This window comes from Gigantopelta aegis, chromosome 5 (genome assembly GCF_016097555.1).
Source record: "Gigantopelta aegis isolate Gae_Host chromosome 5, Gae_host_genome, whole genome shotgun sequence".
NCBI classification, from domain to species: Eukaryota; Metazoa; Mollusca; class Gastropoda; order Neomphalida; family Peltospiridae; genus Gigantopelta; species Gigantopelta aegis.
Window position 1 is genome coordinate 4,953,471 of NC_054703.1, and position 17,500 is coordinate 4,970,970.

General features: G+C 37.1%; 1 protein-coding gene across 1 annotated transcript in view; it reads left to right on the top strand.

Moving 5' to 3' along the window:
• The window catches only part of LOC121372894, a 23,483-nt gene that overhangs the window by 1,255 nt on the left and 4,728 nt on the right, over positions 1-17,500 (top strand). The window contains exons 2-4 of the mRNA XM_041499330.1: positions 11,667-11,875; positions 13,539-13,636; positions 16,817-17,009. Coding sequence (XP_041355264.1) covers positions 11,667-11,875; positions 13,539-13,636; positions 16,817-17,009 — 500 coding nt within the window. The remainder of the gene's footprint in view (positions 1-11,666; positions 11,876-13,538; positions 13,637-16,816; positions 17,010-17,500) is intronic.

Consider the following 17,500-nt stretch of genomic DNA (forward strand, 5'->3'; position numbering starts at 1 on the left):
TGCAATGTGACAACGTCTGGCATGCTGGGGTACGACATGCAATGTGACACAACTTTTGACATGCTGGGGTAAGGCATGCAATGTGACACAACTTCTGACATGTTTGTGCCCATTTTTCAAATACTATCAGATGCTTTGAAAATCATCAAACGTAAACACAAATAAGTGACACTGGTCTCATTAATCAAAACTAATAATTTACAAGGGAGATATTTGAATCATTTATTTGTTCACAAAAATATAAATATGACTTAACTACAGTGAAAATACGACGTTTCACCGAATACCACATTTATGTTTTCCGTAGATCTATATATTTCTTTGCTCTGTATATTAGTTTAGGGGCATATGTAGCTAAAATAGTTCTCGTAGGAATTTCATGTACATTTTTGGAACCAATGATATTTATAGTCACTACTGTATACAGATTTAAAAAAAGTATAGTTCCATTTTTGTCTGAGATCACCAAATGTCACCACTATAAACCTGTTCAAGGCGCTAAGTGAAATAAGGTGTAATCGTGTGCTGCCTTAAAAATATTGGCATGTAACATGTTAAAATAATGAAAACTATGTAAACTACACTAAAACATGAATAAATATTTGTTTTGTTGTTGGTAGGGGCGGATATAGAAATTTCAAGTGGGAGGGATTAGGGTTATACATTCTAACTACCTGTATTAGATGTTATGTGATATACTGAACCGCAAAAGAAACGCCATTTTCTCCAATGCTAATAAAAATTAAGAAATAATTACTCTTTCATTAGGTTTATTTAAGAAACGCATCTCCTCTCATTCCACTGCACGTCTTTGTGACACATTGTGACATATCGATTCAAGTAAAGCTTGGACGATTCGCTGAAACGCACTCTCAAAAACTAACGTGGGTCAAAGATGCAATCATTTCTTCGAAATCTCAAAATGCTGGTGCACCTCGTGGTAGGTATAACTGCAAACTTCGATTGCTAGCCTGTCATGTGTCATTTCGATATAAACGCCATGCCACGATTATCAAGAAACTAGCGAGAACAAGCTATTGGAAGAATAAGAGCCGGACAGAGTGCGCAGATCGTTGCAAATGCATATAACGTCAACGTCAGGACCCTATTCTGACAAACCGTCATTGCCGCTATCAGCAATAGAGAAGAGTCCTCTTCTCAGATCAAAGTCGATTTTGTATTTCAACGGCGGATGGCAGAGTACGGGTCTGGCGAAGAAGAGGTGAACGGTATGCAGATGCATGTGTGATGGAGAGAGACCCCTGGGGTGGGAAAAGCATCATGGTTTGGGGAGCCATCGGGATGAACCATAAAGCTGGACCTGTGGTCTTTCAGAATATTGACCCAGCTCGAGGTAATGGCGTCACGGCTCTGCGATATATCGACCAAGTCCTTCGAACTCACATTTTGCCCTATTTTGTCAATCGCCAGAATCACATGTTACAGCAGGACACTGCCCGCGCCCACACTGCCAGAGTCACCAGGGACTTTCTACAGCAGCACAACATCAGAACCATCACATGTTACAGCAGGACACTGCCCGCGCCCACACTGCCAGAGTCACCAGGGACTTTCTACAGCAGCACAACATCAGAACCATCACATGTTACAGCAGGACACTGCCCGCGCCCACACTGCCAGAGTCACCAGGGACTTTCTACAGCAACACAACATCAGAACCATCACATGTTACAGCAGGACACTGCCCGCGCCCACACCGCCAGAGTCACCAGGGACTTTCTACAGCAGCACAACATCAGAACCATCACATGTTACAGCAGGACACTGCCCGCGCCCACACTGCCAGAGTCACCAGGGACTTTCTACAGCAGCACAACATCAGAACCATCACATGGCCTGCCCTCAGTCCGAATTTGAATCCAATAGAGCACTTGTGGGATGAAGTCCAAAGAAGACTCAATGAAGTGCGACCGAGGCCGATAACTACAGCAGATCTGAGTGTATCTTTCCTCAGGATATGGGCCGCGATTCCTATGGTCTTTATCAAGCGCCTTATTCACTCCATGTACAGGAGATGTGTGTCTGTGGTCAACGCTCGTGGGGGCCACACGAGGTATTGACTTGCAACGCCCCAACTGATGCCTGCAATGTTAAATGCCCTTCTGAGAACCAGCCTCTGTTGCAGAAGTGTGAACAAAATTAACTTTGTCCGATGTTTCCACTCAAAAGGGGTATTTATTCAATAAGGTCTACATTGACTACATCTTTAAAACGGTTGCTAAGAGATGTGCGCCATCTTGTCACTGTAAAATGTGTAGTAGGTCTTTCAGACTACTAATTGGAGAAAATCCATAAAGTATTTATTTTTCAAAATAAGGGATTGTGTAATAGAAATAATATAATTCTGACACCTACACTGGCTTCCATGCCAAAACAATCATCTAATAAATCTCCACTGTTGCTATTTAAAACAAATATTTCCAAACGTATGTCATAAAATGCACAAGACACGGGGGGGGGGGGGGGGGGGGGGGGGAGGGCGTATTTTCCTTTGCGACAATTGTAAACAATGTCAGTAATGTGGGTTGAATGCCACTTTATCATCCATTCCTTCCCAATCTGGAGCTCGACGCGGTAAGACGTGTTTGTTTCGTTTGTGCACACTGCACGTGCTTTCGTGTACTCGACTTGGGGATCCTTCATTTCGTTGTTTTTGTCAGCGAAATGAAGTTTTCTACTGGGATGTATGCGGCCATTGGAACTGATTGAACGCTGGGACGCTCCTCGTTTCGACAGCCGGCACCACCAGGTTGGATTCTTTTTTAGCGAGATTCCATTCTGCAGAACGCCACGGTTGTTCGCGTTTAGTCTCTACATGTCCAAGCTTGTCCTAGCAGCAATGGAAGATTGACTGCCCCACTCTAAGAAGAAATAGGAAGCGGGGTCGGCCCATACTACTCTTTTATAGACTTGACTTTGCTTTATAGTGATATCATCTCATATTCTCCAGAGTCGGGCCCGTCCGCACCACTATACCGACCCATGACTGGACTATACCCTAGTCTGATACTCTCTCTCGTTCAGACGGATCCGGCTTCTCAAGATCTGTATTTCTGCACAGCACTACACCTTCAACGTCTAATGACTGTCAATCTAGGGGTTTTCTTGACGGGATGCAACCCATCTCGTCCCTATAAGCTGTGCACACAAACAGCCTTAACGAGGCCACTCACGTGGACATATAGATTGGATTTTAAATTTTAGAATGAATGAATAAATGTTTAACGACACCCCAGAACAAAAAATACATCGGCTATTGGGTGTCAAACTATGGTATTAAACTTTTAGATCTGCGTTCAAAATTTTATGACGAAATTACTTCTTCTTTTTTTATATTGTTAAATAGTCCGATCCTCTCTTCTTTCTCTTATTTATTTTTGGACTGACCTTCTAAAGTGCTCCAAATTATATAAACATTCGGCCGAGCAGTCAATTCTTTTTTATTTTTAGCTTGTAACTTTTTATTATTATTTTTTAAAAGTTATATTAACTTTTTTACTAATTGCAATTTTCAAAATCCTGCCCATTTTCAACTCTACCCTCCCATCCCCCCATCCCGAGTCAGGCCACCGATTTTATCGGAGGTCGGACTCTGGATGGGCGTGTTCCTTACCCTATGGTATATGAGCACGTTAACGTAGTTATCTATTTAAAGAATAACTAACGAGCTACAAGGAATTATGAATTATCTGTCCCGAGTGAATGAATGTTGTAAACCCGAGCCTTTGGCGAGGGTTTTACAACATTCATTCACGAGGGACAGATAATTCGTAACTCCTCGTAGCGAGTTGGTTATTCTCTTTATTACCCATTGCCAATTTTAACTGATTTTTAATGTAAAAATATTCCTCTGCAGTCTACAACAAAGCCATCAGCCATTACGTCATATAATTTTACGCGCATTACATGACGTAATGTAAGTGACGTTATAGCATAACGGCGTTCTTGTTACAGCCAAATGTTTACAGTACAAAATAATACAACTGTATTTGCATTTGAAAATAATTATTTTTATATATTACTAAAGCCACTGCTTATTAAACTATACCATTTCATGTTTACGAAACAAATGAGTCTATTTGTTTTTGTAAATCAATTAATGCTTTGTTGAAGAATGACGTGTGCTAACAGCAACCATAAGGCCATTCCACGATCCAAGCATCTCACATATTACAATTAATGCTTTGTTGAAGAATGACGTGTGCTAACAGCAACCATAAGGCCATTCCACGATCCAAGCATCTCACACATTACAATTAATGCTTTGTTGAACAATGGCGTGTGCTAACAGCAACCATAAGGCCATTCCACGATCCAGGCATCTCACATATTACAATTAATGCTGTGTTGAACAATGACGTGTGCTAACAGCAACCATAAGGCCATTCCACGATCCAGGCATCTCACATATTACAATTAATGCTTTGTTGAACAATGACGTGTGCTAACAGCAACCATAAGGCCATTCCACGATCCAGGCACCTTATAATTTACATTTAATACTCACAATGTTGTAGAATGTCACACGCTCACAATGTTGTAGAATGTCATGCGCTCAAAGGGCCCGCTAAGACCATTCTCCGATCCAGGCATCTCACAATTTACATTTAATACTCACAATGTTGTGGAAAGTCACGCATTCACAGGAAAGCGTTTGACAAATGAAAATTATTTCACTCGGGACATAAATATGATACGAAATGGAAGCTTGTTTAATATCCTATTAGTATTACCCCTCTGATAACTCATAACGGGGAAAATAAAAATAAACATTCTGTGACAAACATTCTTCATTGGTCTAACTTACAATATCATTGGACGCTTTGATGCTTATAAACCAATGACCTTGTCGATACTAAAGATGATGACGTCATCTCAACTTAGCTAAGACATAAAATAATCAAGTACTTTAAATAGTTTTCGTTTATGGCTCTCATTATTAAATTTGTAATAAAATGTTATTTTAGTGCAATTCATTATCGATTTTTTTACATAAAAAATATAATAGGTTTTTGAACAGTATCAGTGAACGTGATTGTAATACAGCTATAGCAATGTCCAGAACAGTGTTTAAAGTGGTTTACATCGTTTCTATATAAATGTACCTTTAGCCTACGTATATGAAAAATAAAATGGCTTTATAGAGAGAGAGAAAATAGCCAGGGGTAATTAATAGAATAGCAAATTCGGTACCAGTTATCATCAAATTTGTGTCGCTCGTGAAATAATTTTCATTTGGCATTCACTAAAGCTCGTGACAAGTGGACATTATTTCACGTGGGACATACATATGATAATAACTGGTAACTGCTTTATTACCATCTATGTGTATCACTAAACTCCATTGGTTAATGTCTCGGCAAGGTCGTTGAGGTTCTACTGGGATATAACATTTTGATATGCACCAAGACATTTTTAACAATCAATCCACGATCCAAGCATCTCACATGCTACATTTAATACTCACAATGTTGTAGAAAAACACTTGTCTACAAGAACCGTTAAGACCATTCCACGCTCGAGTCGTCTCACAGACACTTGACTGGCTGAGTCCAAAAAAGTGGTAGTCTGCATCACAGCTGTAGGTGGCAGTGCTTGCTATTACAATTGAAGTGTAGGTCACTGTGCCACTGGGCAGGGGAGGTGGTACAGGACACTATTGGAGACACTATTGATAGGGTAGGGTATATTTGAAACAATTTGAGCCTTTTTTTCTTCTGGGTTATTATTAATATTATTAAAAAGAATGTCCACTACACATTTCATGTTGAACAGATATTATTTTATGACCTAGTATGCAGTTGAACGTCGTTTAATTCCGATCCAATATAATCCTATGCAGTGCATTGCAAAATAAGTACAGAGCACTCACTGGAACGTCCATAGAAACAGATTGATGTAGGGATGGTCTAATTGTCTTGTGTTTATTTCACGAGTACCAGACGACCTCATTTCAATCAAGTTCCTTTAATTGCCTTAAGTTGTACAACTCATCAGCATCATACAAACAATATAGCATATATTATACAGATATGTACACAATAATGTACAGGATAATGGTGGAGAGTGATTTGACATTATAGACATATATAATACAAAGTATCACAGTACTGCTGACTTATATCACAAAAAGATATAGGTCGTTATTACATAAGAGAAAATGTTAAATACTTGAGGTGCTACCGGGATACACATGTATGATGCACTACATTGTACATCACTATTAGCATTACGTCTTTATTCCACTAGTTCATTTCTTACCTTATTTGCCCGTTGTAAATATTTCCCAAGGTTATTAAGATCTTTATTATTGTCAGTTCTTAAAAGTTGTATAAGCTTGAAAACACTTGGACGTTTATAATAATATTGTTTTATAAATTGTGTTCTTATATCATTGTATCTTGGACATTGTAGAATGAAATGGTACTCATCTTCTACTTCATTTGTATTACATACTGTACATAATCTTTCTGATCTTTCAATGTTTCTGTATCTACCAAATTCTATATTTAATTTATGGGCGCAGAGTCTAAATTTTGTAATTTCTTTCAATTGTGTAACGTCCAACGGTTTTGTAAGATAACTTTGAAATTTAAATTCAGTTAATAAATATTTATACAAATTACCTTTTGACGTTGCTGTTATTCTATTGTAAGATTGTTGCTTGGACACATCACACAATCTTTGCTTAATTACACTGTAAGTATTATTATCAACTTCCGTTAGACTCCATATATAATTTAAACCAACTGCATTTAGTTCCTGTTTAACATCCATTAACCAATTGTTATCAAGCTGATCCATTTCCTCATATATAGCCATTAATATGCAGTTATTAGTATTACGTAGTTTGATCCAGTATTTAAAAATTCTTAGTTTTCTAATAATATACAATGGAAATCTTCCTAATTCACTATATACAAAATCATTACATGTCCCTTTCCGTACACCCAGTAATGTTTTACAAAATTGTAAATGAATCTTTTCAACGTCTTGGCCAGGGTGGAAACCCCATACTTCCGATCCATAACTAAGAACACTGTTGACATAGGTATCAAATACAGATAGCATTGTTTCAATATTAAAATAATTATTTTTACATACGTTATGAATTGAGAATAAAGCTTTACGACCTTGTTCCGCTGCTCTTTTTTGTGTCCTACTAAATTTTCCGTTATAATAAAATAAAATACCAAGGTAATTAAATTCATTGACAACCTCTAGTTGACAACCATTATAAAACCACTTCTCATTATCTCGAAGTTTGCCTCCATTTCTAAAAACCATAATTTGGGTCTTAGTTGTATTTACTGTTAAATCCCATTTACTTGTATAATTAGATATTGAATCAAGCATTTTTTGCAATCCTTCGGGTGTTTCAGCTAGAAGCACCATATCATCGGCATACATTATTAGAAATATATTTAACATTTGTATATCAACATATGGACAATTATCTGATAGTAGGTGCATTTCGCAATCGTTAACATACATAGAAAATAATATTGGTGACAAAACCTCACCCTGAAATAAACCGTTCTTGCACATAAAAAAATCAGAAAGTTCATTATTGTATTTTACACAACATTTAACATCATTATATAAAGACCGTATAATAGCTAACATTCTTCCTTCGATACCTTGTTGAATTAGTTTGAACCACAAGTTTTGTCTGTTAATAAAATCAAAAGCTTTTTTGTAATCTACAAAGCAACAATATAAACGTGTTCGATTCTTTAGTGTTCTATGTATTAAATGTTGTAAGATAAAAATGGCATCTATAGTAGACATTTGGTTTCTGAATCCTAGTTGGGCGTCAGTAATGATATCATTATCTAAGTCGTAATCTAGCAATCTTTTGTTTAAAATAGAAGTAAAAAGTTTACCCAAACAACTGACTAATGTAATGCCCCTGTAATTGTCAGTATCATTTGTATTTCCTTTTTTAAAAACAGGAGCAATACAGCCAACTGACCAAGACTGAGGATAGTAACCAGATTTAAAAACATTATTAAACAATAAAAGTAGACATGGTATCAAAACATCTTTACAATTTATAAGATACTCATTTAAAATATGATCATAACCACAGGCTTTGTTCTTCTGTAACCCTTTAATCGCAACGACGATTTCTTTTTCAGTAATGTCATGATCTAATGCAGTACATGATGTTTGACTAGTGTGTGTATCATAACTCGATAAGAACTCATCTACTTCATGGTTAGTGGTAGGTTCGGTACCAGCCAGATTAGAAAAATGGTTGAAAAATGCATCATTACTCAACTCCGATCTGTTATTTTGTTTTCTTTTCTGGAAATATTTGTAAAACGTTTTAGGGTTATATTTTCTTAAATAATTCAACATGTTACCCTGTTGGCATTTATATTTCTTTTTCAATTTATATTCTAATTTTTTGTATATTTTTTTTACCCGAATAAGTTCAATGCGATTGTCATTAGTTTTGTTAGCGTTAAAATTTCGTATGGCTTTTCTGTATTCATTGTATCGTTGTTTCAAAACTACGTTAAACCAAGGTTTATCTTCACGTTTGGTCTTAGATGATCTTTTCTCTGTTGTACTAGTTTTGTAAGTCTTAATGGAACAATAAGGTAAAATAATGTTATTCAGTTCATTTGTAAATTTGTCTACACATGTATTTATATTTTCATGACTGGTTTCTTTTATGGTACATATATTTAATAAAGCGTCCACACGCTCAGCAATTTGGAGAACAATCTCTTGATTATTTTCATCATTCCATTTTACACTAAAATGCGTTTGTTCTTTTACATTTGGTACATAATTAATTTCTTCTACAACAGGGTAGTATATTGTAAAACAAACTGGCGAATGGTCCGAAAAACAATTAAAGTTACCTGACTCAAACTGTTAAATTAATTCAAAACAAGATTCATTTATAAGTACATAATATATAAGGCTAGAGCCATTAGCATTATAAAATGTTATATTTCCGTTTCTATCTACAGAATGTCTACCATTTAAAATCCGTAGACCACTAGTTTTACATAAAGATAAAAGTTTCCTGCCGAACTGATTTATTGTTTTATCTTCATTGAAACGTGATACGATATCAGCATCAGGTATGTATTCTACAACGTTAGATAATATATGTGCTGTGAATTCAGATAGTCTATCATTTTCAATGAAGTCAGAACCAGTCCCAGTACGACTGTTAAAGTCACCAATAGCTATAATGTTACCTAACTCGATATATCTAGCTATACTATCTTCAAGCACTGGAAATAAATCAACATCATTGTTATTATAATATGTACTATTGATAGGGGGGGGGGGATGTAATTAATAAAAATATAAGTATCTCTACCAACAATAACATTAGCTACAAGCTTCAGTATAACAATGCTGTCGCAAACCTTCTCAATACAAAAACAACAATCTTTTAAAGAGTCTCTGATGAAAATAACTATTCCTCCTCCTTTGCCATGCTCTCTAGGTATATTGCATGTAATATAATTGGGTATGGTTATATCATTAGAATCTATCCAGCATTCATATAAACAAATAATATCGTATTTACAAATGATGTCTAAAAATTCCACATCTTGCAGTTTGTTATTTAAAGATCTACACACGTTCCAAGATAGTACAGATAAACCACCCCCCGCGAGTCCCTATACTACATTGTCACTGGTATCCGATGGTCCAGATGCGTGATGGTGATCCGATGTTGGTGTAGAAGAAGCACGCTGTCTTTTCACTGTAGGTCTCCTGTCACGTTCGCTGGACTGTTCACGCTGGGTATTCTGTGACGCACGTGGCGGTGTAGACTGCACAACAACATCCCTGTAAGATCTAGGGTCAGTTTCCGATGCGGCCGTGTTTTCGTAAAGTCGGCCATCTACGAATAGTTTGTCTCTTACCATCTTTGTCTTGTGACCTGCTACTCTGAACCTCTTTGCTACCGGGTACAATTTCTTGCGACGCTCTTCGACAACGGCGGGAAACTGCTCATTGATTCCGTATGGCTTATTTTTCAGTCTGTATGCTTTGGATTTGACCATAGCAAGATCTTTAAAGTAAAGAAAACGCGCAACAATAGGTCGAGGATTACCACCACGTCTTCGGCCGAATCGATGGACATTGCCAAACTCTATATCCCATTCCACTCCAAGTTCATGACAGATAAACTCCCTTAGTACATTTTCTGTGTTTTCGTTATTGTTTTCGGAAAGTCCTGTGAATATGATATTGTTTTTCATTGATCTACACTGTAAATCAGTAATAGTAGCCTTCAATTACTCGCGTTCTTTTCGTACCGTCTCGAGTTCTGCTTTTATTTCATTACTGTCCTTATCTGCAGATGTGAGTCTGGTTTTTATCTGTGCAATATCAGATTTACTTTTGTCGCATGCACTTTTCACACCATCATAAAAATTACTCAGTCCTTGGATACTATTTTCCAGCTCCCTGCTGTTCTTGTGAGCAGTCTTAACGTCAGCTTCTAACGTACTCACTTTTGCTGTCAGCGATGTAATGGATGACTGAACATCCTCTATTTTCTGAACATATATCTCTATATGCGACAGTCTGGAGTCCATTTTTGTCATAAGTTCAACAACATAATCAAGTGTGAACTTTCCAGCTTGCTCAGCTTGCTCAACATTATCCCCATACATCACATCTCGTGTGTTCCCAAGAACCGTAGATATATCATTTGTAGCCATTCTAATCGTACAAATAAAACCTTGCTTTTTACAGCATACAGCTTGGTCAGTTTCAAACAATGCACGTGCGGAATGTAAATAAACACTGGTGACTTTCAGTATAGCCAATCAAGCGTAACGTCAAACTCGACTTGAACCAACTCAAATGTAAACTGTTCAATGAGATAACACATGCTCATGCCCATGTCCAAGAACATTTTGAAACGTATATCAGTTTAACACTTACAAATATTTAAAGTCTGCATTCACTCCGAACATATTTCTTCTTTTCGCTTGTTATTTCATCTTGAAAGCGTATCTATAAACTATATTTTGTCCAATCTACTCGGAGCCGAGAAAAACACGTCCACCATTACCCGCACATGCGCACAGACGACAATGTCTCGTGCAGCAGGTTAGTAAAATCAATTGCGAATATTTGGAGATACAGAGATGTTTGTGTATGTTATGGAAAATAATACTTTGAGCTACATGGTATTTTTAACTGTCAAATTGTAAACATTTATTTATTTTTATCAATACAAAATACTTCCGTAACACAAACTTCTGCATTTGACGTCATAGCTTTTCTTTGATTTATTTGCTCAAGAACATACCACTCCACCGCTACGCAGTCTCGTGATATATATATTATTGCGCAATATAAACTTGTGGGATAAATAGGAATCGAAACCAACGAATGGGAACTTCTGTATATTTATTGCATTATTTCTGTGTTCTCCCATTTTAAATGTTAAATATGTTTACTTGCTCACCTTGTATGCGCTATCCCGACTGTGGGATGGTGCATTTAAATCATCCATTATCACAAATGAAAAAATGGAGCGGGTTTCCTCTCTATGATTATGTATGAAGTACCAAATGTTTGATATCCATTACTTGATGATTAATGAATCAATGTGCTCTAGTTGTTGTTATTTTTTTCTATTTTTTTATTAGCGGTATTAGAAGAAACCACATGTCCTGCACCACCGCCCCTGCCCAATGGCACAGTGACCTACACTTCAGTTGTAATAGGAAGCACTGCCAGCTACAGCTGTGATGCAGACTACCACTTTTTTGGACTCAGCCAGTCAAGTGTCTGTGAGACGACTCGAGCGTGGAATGGTCTTAACGGTTCTTGTAGACAAGTGTTTTTCTACAACATTGTGAGTATCAACTGTAGCATGTGAGATGCTTGGATCGTGGAATGATTGTTAAAAATGTCTTGGTGCATATCAAAATGTTACATCCCAGTAGAACCTCAACGACCTTGCCGAGACATTAACCAAACGAGTTTAGTGATACACATAGATGGTAATAAAGTATTTACCAGTTATTATGATATTTATGACCCACGCACTTGTCAAGAGTTTTAGTGAGTGAGAAGTGAAATTTATTTCACAAGGGACACAAATTTGATGATAACTGGACCGAGTTTGCTATTCTATTAATTACCCCAAGTTATTTGCTCTCTCTCTCTCTCTCTCTCTCTCTCTCTCTCTCTCTCTCTCTCTCTCTCTCTCTCTCTCTCTCTCTCTAAAACCATTTTACTTTTATATACGTAGGCTTAACGTACATTTATATAGAAACGATGTAAACCACTTTAAACACTGTTCTGAATATTGCTAGAGCTGTATTACATTCATGTTCACTGATACTGTTCAAAAACCTATTATATTTATTGTGTAAAAAAAAATCTATAATGAATTGCACTAAAATAACGTGAACTCTTTAAAGCACTTGACATTATTTTGTGTGTTAGCTAAATTGCGACGACGTCATCTTTAGTATCGACAAGATCATTGGTTTATAAGCATCAAAGCATCCAATATTATTGTACGTTAGACCAATGAAGAATGTTTCTCACAGAATTTTTATTTTTATTTCCCCCGTTATGGGTTATCGCAGGGGTAATAATTATAGGATATTAAGCAAGTTTCCATTTCGTATCATGTTTATGTCCCGAGTGAAATAATTTTCAGTTGTCAAAAGCTTTATGGCTTAATACAACCCTTACACGACCGTCTTTGAAGTCACTAAACACGAAATTTAGCAACGAACGCTTGTCCATCGCAGATGGCGTCGACAACATTCCAGGCTAGTTTCGCCATGTCCTGCAGTTAAAGGTAAAGAAGTGTACGATCTACGAACGCATAGCAAACCAGCAGGCAGGTGGTTACAAACTTTTATGTGAAACCTAAACTCCATGATGCCTGTTAGAGGTGCACTTATTAGATGATTACAGACGGGGCATACCAAACCAGCAGGCAGGTGGTTACAAACTTTTATGTGAAACCTAAACTCCATGTTGCCTGTTCTCATAGTCTTCTAATAGACTTGATACATTCATTTGATGAGCTGTGCAAGTCTGTCTTTGTCCAGCCTGAGACATTTACATGGCTATAAAACATTCTGGCAATGTCAGTCAGCACATTGTTACGAGTTAGCAATCCTCAAAATATTATATGCTTTAAAATACCACGGCAACAATAACTTGATCAATCTAGACATTTTGAGTTTAGGAAGAGGAATATGTATTAAATCTCAATTTAGCAATCCTCAAAGTATTATATGTTCTAAAATACCACGGCAACGATAACTTGCTCAATCTAGACATTTAGAAAGTTTAGGGGTATAGGAATTACAATATCTGTTAACTGTCTATGGTGGGAACAAACATCGATGTTTTCGAGTTCTCTGCCATTGAGTTTTCGAAGTCTGTTGTTACTATTTCGTATAGCAATCCGGCCAGGACTTTCCCTTCAGTGTGAGAGACCAATGCTTGTTTTCGATGTTTGACTATAGATGCATAATTTATTCTTCTTTCAGCCACTTCCTAGCGGTACAACTCGGGACATATCTGTTCCTGGATTAGTTACCGCAGGATGGAAGATAGAGGCAATAGGAACGCCACTTGATTCACCAAGGTAATTGTGATGTCCATGCAATACTAGTTACATTCATCAGTAATCACATTTCAATTTCATTCATTACAACATAACGTTATCACATTGGTCGAGTCGTAGCAACGGGAGTTTGGTCATTTCTCGATGAAGGCAAAAATTTACTTCGCTTGGAACGTCACATCTGATCACATCAGTTTATATGGACAAGTTGCCTTATTGAAGATTGTAATTTATCCAACAAAAATAATTCAAAATAAAGTATGAAGTTTTATTATTACTATTATCAAGTTTAATTATAAGTGTGTCACCGATTCACAGTTTGTAGATGAATTTTTGTTTTCATGCCCTGATGAACGTAAAAGAAATAACAGACAATCCCTTAATTATAGTATAATTATTATTACTATATATATATGTTGTTATTATTATCACCATCATTAATATCATTACATTATTATTATTATTACCATTAATATTATTGTTATTATTTTTATTATATGAAGTAGAATAATAATGTAGGTATAATATACCCGAGAGATCATGCACCGGCCTATTAACGGGAAATGGTTTCAGTGGAATCAATTTACTTTGGAAATCAATCAACAAATGATTATAGTCAATCAATTATTTAGGTTTATCTATGATTACATATTATTTAATATAAGTGCAAAACGGTCGTCGATTATACATATTCCTCTGTATAAAACTATTTATGTTTTGTTATTTTACAATATTTATGTCGTTTCATTTATGGAGGTTTTTTATTATGCTAGTTTCAGACTACCAACCGTAACGACGATGTTGGCCAACTCGCCCATCTATCGACTTCTATGACAGTCCAGTATCTAGTCTGAGAATTCTTTTAACAGGATTCTCGTCGTATACAACGAGTTGATCAGTTGTAAATCAGGAGTGGGAGAAACTACAACTTAACAATCGAGTTGGCCAACTCAGTCGTGACAGTTGGTATAGTCTGAGTTCAACCAAAGTGTTCCAATGTCAAAGTCAATGTCAAAAACAAGTCATAATTGTAACTAGATCGGTTTATGGGATTACTCGGTTTGAAGGTTTGTCTGGTTTAAGTGATGGTCCGGTTTATTGGATTGTCTGGTTCACAGTTGTTGTTATTCGTTGTCAGTTCCAGGTTCGGTGAAGGACGTAGCACAGTGGTAAATCGCTCGCCTGATGCGTGGTCGGTCTATAATCGATCCCTGTCGGTGAGCTTATTGGGTTGTTTCTTGTTCCAGCCACTGCACCAAGACTGGGATATCAAAGGTCGTGGTTAGTGCAACCCTGCCCGTGTATGTTGCATATACACGATTCCACGAGGCACGCTTAATGTTAAGAGCATCAGATAGTTACGCACTTGGATCTTAGGGCTAATGTCGCTTCGTGGAACAGGGCCCAGATTCCATGCTACTAACCAAGAAAAATACCGCGGTTTCCTCTCTAAGACTATACGTTAAAATTGCCAATTGTTTCACATCCAGTAGCCAGTGATTAATATGTCAATGTGCTCTAGTGATGTCGACATACTAGGTTCACACTACCAACTGTCACGACGGATTGGCCAATTCGCCAATCTAACTTCTACAACTATTCATGTGTTAGTCTGAACACTCTGACAACTCGGTGCTTGACGCGTACATCTCCTACGACCGATTAAGTGTTAATCAGAGCGCACCTGTCGTAAGTCGGAATTTGAGAGAAATTAAAACACAACTGTCGAGTTGGCCAACATCGTCGTGACATTTGATATTCCGACACTAGCACTAAACAAAATCAGTGGTTTGTTTTTTACAATTAGAGCCATTTTTGGATGATTGAATTCAGACATTACTAATATTTTATTGTTTTGATTATCCATTTCCGTTCATCGAACTGTTTCTGCGATGCATTTGTGATACAACAAACGGCTTCGTGACTGAGGAACCCAAATTTCACAATCTCCCAACAGAAATAACAAATAAACAAACCAGTTCAATATATATATATATATATATATATATATATATATATATATATATATATATATATATATTTCACCAAAACTACAAACCTCTCTAAGCTTAGATTTTATAGAAATTTAGTTATGATAGTTCAGAAATTACAGTTAGATATAGTCATATTCAAACACTGGTAAATGCTGAATACAGTTCAGTTTATCACACTAAACTCCAGACAACAGTCTTTTCAAACGTCATATACTTGAACTCCTCAGTTCACATCAGACACCACAGAGTATTTTCAAACTCCAGATACTTGAAATCCACAAGTCAATGTCGTAGTAACTAATAGGGTCGCTGTCTCCAAACAAGGTCGATCAGTCCTTGTAATCATCACCAAGGTTAACACCACTTTGGCGTTCCACCATCAATACAACCATCCATCTCATTGACTCAAACTGCGACAAATGCTGCTGGCAACCCTCTGAACCATAGAACCAAAAAACCCAAACCAGACCTGATAAATAAAACAAGTTAACAATATAGCACAGTATGACACGCTATAGGTTCTACTGGGGCAATAACCCGAACCAGCACTTTTAACATGGTGGCAACCAAAACCCCGTTTACATTTATACAAGATAACATATTTACAATAAAATATGGTTGTGACAATACCCCCCTCCCCCCCCCCCCCCCCCCCCCCCCCCCCCCCCCCGAAAAAAAAACAACCACACATGCCTCTGAGAAGTAACGATTATGGAAACGAACTCTAGTGTATTTTGTAAACACCATTTCCTCGTTTCAAACATCACAGACTCTTGTTTCACTCTGATGTAACTTAATCGAAATGACTTACAGGTTTGTAGATTCACCAAACATAGTATCCATTTTCACAGGTTGAACCTAGTATCTGCAACTTAACACTTTCTGTTCCGGTGGCGGGACTTGGCTCAGTCGGTTGAACGCTGGCCTACGTTGCGTGCGTCGCAGGATCGAAACACCTCGGTCGATCCATTAAAATGATTGGGGTCTGTCTCGTGCATAACAAATGGTTATAGGCCGTGGTATGTGCTTTCCTGTCTGTGCGAAAGTGCATATAAGAGATCCCTTGTTGCTAATAGAAACATGTAGCGGGTTTCCTGATGACTACGAATCAAAATTACAAAATGTTTGACATCCCATATCCGATGATTAATTAATCAATGTGCTCTAGTGGTTTTAAACAAACTTTAAGTTTAACTTTCCGTTCCAGATTCTATTTCAACCTAATGAACGATGATAACAGAATTATACCCTTGAATGTGGACGTGCGCTTCAACGTTGGTGGTGACATAAACACCGTGATTATCAACTCCTTCAATGGATATTGGGGCAGACAGGACTTTCCATTCGCCCCAGATCAGCAATTTAACCTGACTATCCTAGTGACGGAGAATGGATTTGAAGTAAGTAGGAAAAAGAAAGAAAGAAAAAAAACGATGGGATGTTTGTATAATTGTGTAGGCCCTATCTGCTGTAACTTAATCGAAATGTGTTACAGGTTTGTAGATTAACCAAACGTACTGTCCATTGTCACAGATTGAACCTGGGATCTGCGACATGGACAGTACACAAACTAGCAGCAAGGCTCGAACTTAATAATTGTTCACCGAGTGCAATTTTGAGGTTGCTTACGTACATTTTTTAATAAGTGAGTTTTGCCGGAAATAAATATGAATAAAGTGTTATTTTGCTGTATGTAGTCATATTCGAAATGTGCAAAATTGCAAGAGAATATAAAACTAAACGAACGTTTTCTTGTCTTTTTTTTACCAATAACGCTTACACCGCTCCCGGGTCCCCCTCTAAATTTATGTAATGCTTCTGTTACAACCACTCCCACCCACTACATGACGTGGTTTCAACATTAGTATTGTTATTATTATTATTAATATTA